Genomic DNA, 10,539 nt, shown 5'->3' on the forward strand with positions numbered 1-10,539 from the left:
ATTGCTCATATGTGGCCATAAGCTCTCTAAAAGCGTATCTCCTGCACAACCACCTCTTTTCCCCCTCCATGGGACATGATCCTCTGTGAATAAGTCTTCCCAGCACCAAAGAAGTCCACGCTGATGCCAAGTAAACAAATGGTTGATCACCAGTGTTTTCCCCAAAAAGATCTCGAACATAAGGGGGAAATGTGAATGGAAAGTCAAGAATTAAGAATTGTGACTTATGCACATCTCAGCTCAAATGGGTTCTGAACTTTGACCAATTATTTTCTTAATATCGACATCCAGAACATCTGCCCAGTCTTCAGACTCAAGATACATATCAGACCCTTACCCTACAGTAATTTGTGACTACCTATCTACTTATTGGAACCTTACCCTTAAGAAGTCATGACAGCCTATCTCTTAAGGACAATTATTTCCTTTCTTGTGTCCAAGTCAATCATAATTCTTGCCAGATAACATTAACAGCCTCGTGGGTTTTGTCTTTATAAGCTCCTGACTCTTTCTCTTCCTTGGAACACTCTTTTGGTTTTACCTGAATTGGTATCTTCCAAACTGCAATTCCTAAGACTCTAAAAAAACTCCTCTTGTTGCAGGCTTCTGTGTTTTCATAGTCAGCAGTCTTCTCCCCTTCACCTGCTTAGGCTCTATGGCTGTGCCCCATCAGCCTGTAAGGTGTATATGAATACTTGGGGAGATTATCAGGAGATGGATTCCATATTAGTAGGTCTGGAGTAGGTCCCAAGAGTTTGCCTTTCTACAGGCTCTCTGCTGTTGGTCTGCAGACCACATTTTGAATATAGCAAGGGTGTCAAAGCTCTATCCCTATGGGCAGGGATATCTCTTAAGACACCAGGATGCCATTAATTTCTCTTCTTTTTTCCCTTTTGTGTGGTTCAGAAATATTGCCAGGGTCCCCTGGGCTCAGAGGAGGGATTATTCAAAAAAGATTGCTGACTCAGGAGGTAAATATTCTTCAGTGATCCTATAGCCTCAGTGGCCTGTACAGAGATGACCTGGAGGGGACCACTTCAAACGTCCTCAGAGTTACTTGCAAAAAGTGGAAACATTTTCTGCCTTCACATTGACTGGAGGTTCAGACTAAGTCATTTCAGTTTTAAGGAAAATGAAGGCTCTCCTGGGGCCAGAGAATTTGGGAACACTCGGGGAAAATGTTGGGACAATGTTAGTAGTGACGCCTTAATGTCCATCCTCATTTTCTCTCCCCTCCCAGTTTTTAGCCAGGACATGGCACCCAGTGTAGAATATTAACTGCACTGAGCAGCTTCCTTTGCAACTAGGTGTGACCATATGACCAAACTCTGGCTGGCGGAACGGAAGTGGAAATAACACAGACAACATTTAGAACATTCCATTCAAGGAAAAGGGTGTGCTTTTACCTTCCCCTCTTGCCCTTAACTGGAAGGTGGACACAGCAACGACCCACCTGGGACATGGCAAATAAACATGAGGAATGGCAGAGCGACAAGATAGAAGGAGCTTGAGTCCTGACAAAGTGGGACCACCATGTCAACCCACTGCCTGCATCTGGACCTACATGAGAGGGAAATAAACTGCAGTCTTTTTTCAGCCACTACTTTTTTGGATACTGTGTAGCTTAAAAATATGTAACTATTCTGGAACTATTTGGTGTTTGAAAGGACATAAGTTGTCATTTCAGGAAGGATGGGACCCAAATCTTCTTAGTCACATCAATGCTTTACAGTCAACGAATATTTACTAAGTAGTAAAAGAGGGAAGCACTGTACAACCCTCCAACCAAATCCTGTCCTACCAGAGCTTACATTTAGTATTATTACACTTAATATTTATAGACACCTCGGTCAGGGAAATTTTGTATCTGCATTTCAGAGGCAAGGAGATTAATGTTGAGGGATTTACAGTAAATTGTTTGAGGTCACACCTGGTGAGTAGTACTTTCTTGATTCAGGTATTCAGGCTAAAGCCATACCCTCTCCCCTAAGCCAGTGGTTTCCAAAGTATGCTTGGTGGAACCCCCCAGGGTTCACAGAGGTCTGTCAAGGGTTGTCATGGAGGGAGGGTTGTGACTAAGAGAGGTAAAAGGGAAGGATTTTCCCTTGAGCTCTAGAGAGGCCTGGGATTAGCTCGAAGAGAAATCTAAGGAGACCTCAAGGCCAGGGATGAAGGTCACCCAGCTCTTAGGGTGAACCAATAGTGAAGGGGTAAGGACAAAGGCCGAGACACCGCAGGCCTCCAAAGACAGATGGGGCCAGAGACCAGAGAACCCTGACACTTGCTCTCCCAACACTCAGCACTGAGGCCTTCCGGCTCACGCTCCCTCTCTGGGAATGTAAATCGAGCTGTAGACAAAGTGCATTACCTATTAAAAACATATCTGAGTTTGTGTTTGGACATTCCTATCACATACAGACAGGTGCACACACATACACAAATCAAAGAAAAGTGACTTATAAAAGAAACACAGCATAATGTTTGGTGGGGCGGTCCCAGAGTGACACAATTCTAGGGAATATTTCCCACTGTCCTTCTCTACATTCTCTGGGTTTTTATGTGGTCCTCAGTGAAGTTATCAGAAACATGGGGAAAACTAACAAGACCAATATATTTTTTTAAAGATCAATAGTCAGGGATATTTTTCAATGTCCCTTTTTTTAATATTCTGAGCTTTCACACATACTTAAATGAGTTTTCTTAGACAGGAGAAAACACTCTCAAGGGAAATTTTTTCACTTTGTTTATTTTCAGTTTTCTTTTAAGAGACAAAAAGTTAGTGATTTCTGTAACAAGTTTGTTCAAATAGATGTAATAAATCCTGTTACCAGGAATGGTCATCTGTCCATTTCCAGTCTGAGGACAGAACACTGTGTTGTCCCCGCAGACTTTTCGCGAGCAGTGGAGGAGATCTTTGCGGGATAAATAGACAGCAGCACCCATGAAAATCCAGCATCCCAGGCAAGTTGTGGCTCTGAATCCACTCCGCACATCCCGCTCTCCCAGGCAGTTAATCCGTGATGCTCCCACATTTGGAGAAAGGGACCCCCTTTCCAGGGTGGTTCTAGGACCCTGTACGGGGCCTGTGGAACGTGAGGCAGGAGGGAGCTGGGGGGACTTATGTCCGATGCTGGGAGGGTTCTGCACCCTCTGAAGACCAGTCCTCTCTCTGGGTCTCAGTTTTCATCCTGCAAAAGGAAGGACATGCTACCAGGGCTTCTGGGGACATTTCGGCCTTTGACTCTGTGGGATTCTGATTCGAGCCAGCTGTGCACTCCATACAGCTGTGCATCCACCGTCAGGGTCAGAACTTCCCTGAGGGCCATGCGGTGCGTCTCCTTGCCTGGCACAGGTGATGCTCTCAGAGAGCCGGGTGGATGGAATTAGTGCACAGTGTCCCTCTGGGCAGAGGCTGCGGGATCTCTAGGGGAGTTTCCTGCGCTCCACTGTCCCTATAGGGCCCCCGGCCAAGCAGACAGGAGGGTGCGTCTGTCCAGCCACTGAAAAGACAGACTGCTCAGAAACAGAGCCAGCCCTCCAACCCAGCCAAGTAAAAAAAGCACTATTTCTCCAGGAATAATTTTGGAGGAAAATGTTTAACTCTTTTTGAAAGAAACGACTGCATTGGCCCTGAGTAAACTAAAAGTTGGGGCAATTGATCGCCTCTGTCCCCAGGCTTGTCCTAAGGCCTTTCCACTGGCCTCTTGATGAGACTCAGCTCAGCTCCCTCCCCTTCACCCCCTCCTCCTCTCCTCTCCCCTCTCTTCCCCCTCCTCTGCCTCTTTTCTCTCTCTCTTCCTTTCTCCTCCCCTCCCCCACAGCAGCCCTTTCTCCTCTGAACTCTGAGATGAGGGGCCAGAGGCTGAAGGTAAACAGTCCTGTTTGCTGAGGTCTCCAGCTTTGAACTCAGCCTCTCTCAGACTTTCATGCAGTAGCTCTGTCCTTTGTCCCCTGTTTTCAGGGATCACAGCTCTGGCTTGTAGGGTCCTAGAGAGGGTGGCATGTGGAGGAGATGACACCTCTGGAACTCCTCTTATGAACCCAGCACCTTCATACTTTATGTCACCTGAGCCATTCAACATGGACAGAGATGGGAACTGAGGCTCAGAGAGGCTCAGTCACTTGTTTGTCACCACACAGCACTTACATGTGGCCAAAATGGAATCCTTGTCCAGGTCTCTGGCACTCTGAGACCACGCTGCTTCTCCCCACTAGGAGGCCTTTACAGGTTTATGGTGCAATCAACCACCATGTGTCCACCTGCCAGGGGCTGAAAAGATCACTCTACCCTCCTTTGATCTTTACATCAACACTTATCAGGGCCACATAGGCTCCAGCCTGCCCTCGCTGCTTGTGGTGACCTCTATCACTGAATCCTCACAGCGACCAGGTATCACAATGAGAGTGCCCCCCTAGTGTCACACACTTGTCATCAAGAGGCCGGGAGAGGTGCTGTGCCCTCTGACTCAGTCCAGGGCTCCGTCCTGGGGGGCAGACAGGGGACAGAGTGGAAAAGGAGCCCCTGCTTCCTAGTCCCCTCTGACGATGTCTGCTCTCTGAGCAGGAGGGGGGATGGGTTCTCACTGGACAGCACCTCACACCCATCACCAGCTTCCCCCCTTGGAGGCAGGCAACCCAGGCTTCTCACCCTCGCTCCTCCATTTCCTTGCTGGGTGACCTTGGGAAAGCCCCTTTCCCTCTCTGTGCCCAATTTCTCCATTGGGGAAATTGGTAACAATTACAAGACTTGCTTCAAAGGGTGAGAGGGAGCCCAAAGCCTCCTCATGCATGTTGGGAGCCCAGGAGGGTGCCTAGAACTGGGAGGTCACAAAGCAGCAGAGGCAGAGAGAAGAGAGACCACGTGGGGACAGTGGGTGGTGGTTGGGACATCAACTAACACACCGAGACTTAAAGGAGCTTTGCTTTTCAGAGATGAGGGCAGAGGGAATGTCCCCCCTCCTGGCTCTGGGGCTCCTGGTGGCTGGGCTCAGCTCCAGTGTCCACTGCCTCCCAGGGGGCGGGCTTCACCTGGAGGATGTGACCTCAGAGGACCAACACAAAGGGGCGCCTGTGGACGACCACACATTCGTCTCCAGCAACACCGACTTTGCTTTCAGCCTCTACAAGCAGTTGGCTTTGAAGACCCCCAATGAGAATGTCATCTTCTCCCCACCTGAGCATCTCCATGGCCTTGGCCTTCCTGTCCTTGGGGGCCCGCGGACCCACCCTGCCGGAGATCCTGGAAGGTCTCAAGTTCAACCTCACAAAGACCCCCGAGACAGAAATCCACCAGGGCTTCCAGCACCTCCTGCAGATGCTTGGCCGACCCAGCCACCAGCTGCAGCTGAGCGTGGGCAACGCCATGTTCGTCCAGGAGCAGCTGAAGCTTCTGCACAAGTTCAGGGAAGATGCCCGGGCGCTGTGTGCCTCCGAGGCCTTCTCCACCGACTTCCGGGGTTCCGACACTGCCAAGAAGCTCATCAATGACTATGTGAGGAATAAAACCCAGGGGAAAATTGTGGAGTTCTTCAAGGACCTTGACAAGCTCACAAATATAGTCCTGGTGAACTATATATTCTTTAAAGGTGAGTGCCTGGATGGGGGTTCAGAAAGAAACCCCCGTTGTTTTCTGAGGCTTCAGGGCTATTTCTGTCCTGGCTCAGACAACTGTGTCATTAGGCAATATATTAAAGAGGTGGCTGACCCCAGCTTAGGGAGCTTGGGCACTAAGGCCCTGCCCCAGCCATAGGTTTTGTCCGTCTTCGGATTTTACAAATTCCAATCGTCATTAGGACGCAAGGGCAGAGGAGCCACTAACCCTTTGTTTGAGGCAGAGGGAGATTTTTTATTCTGACTTAAACTTGCCCGGCTGCCAAAAGGAAGGAGCTTTCCATTCGTGTCACTCTTGAGTGATCAAAAACTGCAGCCTCCTTCCTGATGAGCTGGGTTTGGACCCACTCGGGACGGCCTGGGCTGTGCGCGCTCTGAGCCGTCTCTGACCTGGACTTTTTCCTGTCCAGGGGACTTGGTCTCTGGAGGTTCCCAGTGAGGCTGGCAGCCGTCTTCACAGTGAGACAGCCTCTGAGGAGCCTGGGCATCCCAAGGTTCTTCATTTGTGCGCTTCTATCATCTGGAGGGTAGAATTGGCAAGGCCACCATCAGGAAAAGCCTCTGCAGAAGGAAACATCCTAGACAGGACCTTCTCCCAGCTTCTAGTTGGTTCGACGCCCAGTCCCAGTGAGAGAAACTCAACATTGCAAACTTCAGCCAGGAAATTCATAAGGGGCAGACTGAAGGCAGACTTTGCACGGGGAGCGGCTGTGCAAATAGGGACCCAAAGATGGATCATCAAGTCAGGAAGTGGTCAGATGTGTATGAGACACTGGCTGTGGGGACCAGTTAGCCCTGAGCTAGGAGCTCCTAGCAGAGCCCAGGGCAGCGCTTCTGAAGGGCCACTGATTTCACCTGTAAATGAAGGCCTGAAACTGAATTTCTCTGAAAACTGAATCCAGGCCTGTCCTGCTCTGTTTGTTCTTTCAGTCTCCTGTACTTTCCTCTCCTACAACCCTGCCCTGGTCTAGGACTTTCTCCTCCGAAATCTCCCCCCCAGGGGCACCCCAGCCAGCCCGGAGTTCCCTCAGCTCCTGCCTGTAACCCCTGGGACACAGGCAGGGGTGGAAACAAAGCAGGAAGCGGGGGTGGATACACACTCCATGAAGCCCCAGGGCCCTGATCTCCCCAAGAAGCCCCATCACTGAATGCTCCATCCTCCTGGGGGGAGACCCGAGCCCTCTCCTCTACCGACCCCGCCCTGCCCTCCTGCTCCCCATGGGGCCCCTGCTTCAGCCTGGCTCACAAGGCTGCGGGGACATGTGCCCTCCCTGCAAAGCCAGCGACTAACCACTGGTCACTAACACTGTTCCCTTTAAGGACCAGGAGCTCCCATTTCTCCGCAGGCCTAACCTCACCCCATCTCTCCCTTGCCCTCTCCTGTTCCTCTTGGTTTCTCATGCAGCACAATTAACCCGGTTTTTTTCGTGACCCCCTTTCCAATCCAGACCTGTGGGGTCACCCCCATCCCCAAGGGCCTACCCACCTACCCAGGTATATTTGCAAACCTAGCAGGGCCATCCCTAGAGGCACGTGGGGGGCTGCTGGTGTGGGGAGGGTCTTCCCTCCTCAGGGACCAGGGCAGAGGAGTGAGACGCCTGCAGCCCTTGCACCACAGACGCCTCACCTGTCCCTCCACCTCTAGTCCGGTGGAAGAAGCCCTTTGATCCCAGCCGTACTTATAAGTCAGAGTTCCACGTGAGCGAGAACAGGACGGTGGAGGCGCCCATAATGAACACTGGGGGCCTGGAAACGCCTTACATCCGGGACAAGTCGCGGGCCTGCACCGTGGTGGAGCTCAAGTGCACCCGCAATGACACCACGCCCCTCATCCTCCCTGACAAGGGCGAAATGCAGGACCTGGAGGCCGACTTGCTCCCAGAGACGCTGAGGAGGTGGAGAGACTCACTGCAGCCCAGGTGACTGTCCCCAGGACCCGGACCTGTGGGCCCACCTGCCTTCTCGGCCCTTCCCCCTCTTCCTGGACTCCGGACCCGCAGCCCCCGGGCCTCAGTAATGTCCAGGGGCGGGGGCAGAGGTGGGAGGGCCCGTCCAGGGGTGACCTTGTCCTTGGCTGCCTGCGTGGCTCTGGGCCTGAACTATTCCTTCTCTAAGATGATGACATCAGAGGGGGCGGGGCTGAGGGTGCCTCTGACACTAACATGCGCTGCGTCATGGGGATCCTCACACAGCCCCCGACACTCGTGCTGTTCTCTCCGTGGCTCCACCTCTTGCAGGTGGAGGAGGGCGGATGGAACTGGGATCAGCTGGGGGCTCAGGTGAGACAGACGCTGAGCATCAGCTTTGCACTGGCTAAACACTAATTCACTCATTTATTCATTCAACCATTCAGCACTGGTTGAATAGATGAATTGAGGACATGCTATGTCCCAGGGACTAATTTAGACTCTGAGGGTAGGTCAGCGAATAAAACACTAAATTCCCCACCTTCATGGCACTTTGTAATTGCAGGAGACAGACAAGAAATAAATACAGTAACTAAATTATTTGGTACTTTGAGAGTTGAGAAATGGAGAGGTGAGTGATAGTAAAGAAAAAAGATAAAGAAAATTGTACCCAGAGGTAGCTTGTGATTGTAAATAGAGTGGCCCTCAGGTGATGTTTGAGCTGCAGAACTGAGCCTTGCAGACGTTTTAGGGAAAAGCGTTCCTGGTCAAGGGAACAGCCAGTGCAAAGCCTCTAAGGCATGAGCAAGGCTGGTGTGACTGAGGATTAGTGAGGCCAGAGCAGCAGAGCAGAGGGAATGAGAGGGAAAGTTGGGAGAGGTCAGGGCACTGGGGGTGGGGGGGATACTCAGGTCATGAGGGGCCTTGCAGACCCTTAACCTGGCCCCCCTGTAAAGGAAGTGGAGAATTATCACAAGGCTTTGGGCCAATGAATGAATGATCTGAGTAATGTTTCAAAAGGATCACCCAGGTGGTCCAGTGGAGAACAGACAGCAGAGGACAAGCATGGAGGCAGGGAGGGCAGCCAGGAGTCCAGTGCACTCATCCAGGGGAGCCGCTGGGGGTGGACCAGGAAGAGCTGGGGAGGGTGGGAAGGGGTCGGGTTCTGGATAAACTGAGGGTAGACACACAGGTCAGGATGTGGAGTTCAGGAGACTGGTATTAAGGAGGCCAGCGGAGGGAGAGGCAGTTCTGGGCCCAGTGTCTGCTGCAGGGGAGATAGGGAAGGTTGTGGGCAGCTATGCAGATCCTAGGGGTAATGGGTGTGGAAAGTATGTTATAAACCGCAAAGAATGAGAGACCTGCCTAGACGTGATATTGAGGCTGCAGTCCCTTCCCCAACCCCTGTCCAGGGGACCGGACGCCTTGGGGCTGCCTGACTCTCAGCCCCACCTCGCTGAAGATCCCCGGACACCCCAGGACACGGGGACCCACCCTCCCCCTGCGTGTACTCCCTTCCCAACCCTTTCCTTCCTCCAATACCAAGAGCTACCACAGGGCAGGGGCTCAGTGAATAGTTGTAAATGGATAGAATATTCATGGGACATCTTTGATTTACAAGCACTAGGGGAACAAGCATCTACACATTCCTGGCCCATAGAGGGCGCTCACTAAGAATCTGTTGAATGAATGGATAAAGGAGGGGGGGGCAGGGAGGGAGGGCGGAAGGAAAGATGGACTCTGAGGAGGACTAGGCACCTCCTGCTCCCAAGGGACTCAGAATTTAATGGGAGCCACAGCCTCCTCGTGTTTGGCATCTGTAAGAGCTGACACCGTGACGAGAGTCTTAAGGGAAATAGAGACAAAGAGAGAGGAGGCCTGGGGGTGGGAGACAGCATCTGTTGCTCCAAGAACCTGCTGCCACCTCTGCTCAGAAGCAGACACACCCCTGCCCTCAAGGGGCTCACTGGGAAGACAAGATAGAGATGTTGGATTGGTTGATTCAGGTCCCCAAGGCCCTTGAATGCAGCCCCCAGCCCTCCATGTCCCCCCCAAGCCCCTTCCCTGCCCCTCCCCTCCCCACTGCCCACACTCAGGCTGCCTCTGTGCTGTGGGGCAGCCCTTCTTTCTTCCCTCTTTCCTGCAAGTGCATCCACCTTCCTCCTGGACTCCTCTTCACCCAGTCAGCTCCTTCCCCTCCTCCGGGACTCAGGCTCCATGCCACCTCCTACAGGAAGCCTTCCTGGTGCCCTTGGAGCAGCCGCCCCAGCACAGTCTCCCAGCAGCTGTGGAATCCCTGTTGGAAGAGGGTGTTTCCCGTGCCCTACGGGCTTACAGGGAGAAGCAGGGCCAGACGTGGGCACCGCCCCAGCCCCAGCCCTGGTGAGCTGCCTGGCATGTTAGATTCCTGCCGACGTGATGGATAATTAACGAATTAAGGAGAGCTACCCTGAAGGGTCTAGAAACTGAGGAAAGGAGTCCTTATTCCAGGGAGAAGGGGGTAGCTGGAGCGGAATCCACAGAAGACCAAGCTGTGAGGTGGGAAAAGGCAGGCTCTGAGTCAAGCAGAAGTTCAAGTTTATTTTCCTCATTTCCTAGATGGATAGATGAACTCAACTTGCCAAGGTTTTCCATCTCCAGCGACTATGAGCTGAGAAACATACTTTCCCAGCTGGGTATTAAGAAAGTCTTCAACCACGAGTCTGACCTGACAGGGATCATAGAGGCCAACAAGCTGGGGGTTTCCGAGGTGAGTCTTTAAACTAAGGACAATTCATCCTTCTTATAGGAGCTTGAATGGTGACAGACAGGTAGATGTTTGGCTAATTTTGAATTTGCAAATTCATTGAATTTCCTATAACTCACTCACCCTCCCTGGGACTCCCTAAGCCTAGGAGAGCTGGGTTACAATCATGGTGGGGAGCTGTCCCCGCTTTCCCTGAAATCTAATGTGACCCAGAAGTCTATCATTGGGAAAGATCTGAAATCAGCAGTGGACCCCATGCCAAGCTCTACTTTTCAC

The 10,539-nt window shown here is 51.8% G+C and overlaps 1 protein-coding gene across 1 annotated transcript; it reads left to right on the top strand.

Annotated features, from left to right (window-relative positions):
• The first annotated feature begins 4,932 nt into the window (after positions 1-4,932).
• Positions 4,933-10,278, top strand: LOC103014832 (serpin A3-8-like). The gene is given in 4 exon segments (XM_028165592.2): positions 4,933-5,172; positions 5,174-5,585; positions 7,256-7,529; positions 10,116-10,278. Coding segments are annotated over 4 exon segments (1,089 nt in total).
• The last annotated feature ends 261 nt before the right edge of the window (positions 10,279-10,539 follow it).

This window comes from Balaenoptera acutorostrata, chromosome 3 (assembly GCF_949987535.1).
Source record: "Balaenoptera acutorostrata chromosome 3, mBalAcu1.1, whole genome shotgun sequence".
In the NCBI taxonomy this organism is placed as follows: Eukaryota; Metazoa; Chordata; class Mammalia; order Artiodactyla; family Balaenopteridae; genus Balaenoptera; species Balaenoptera acutorostrata.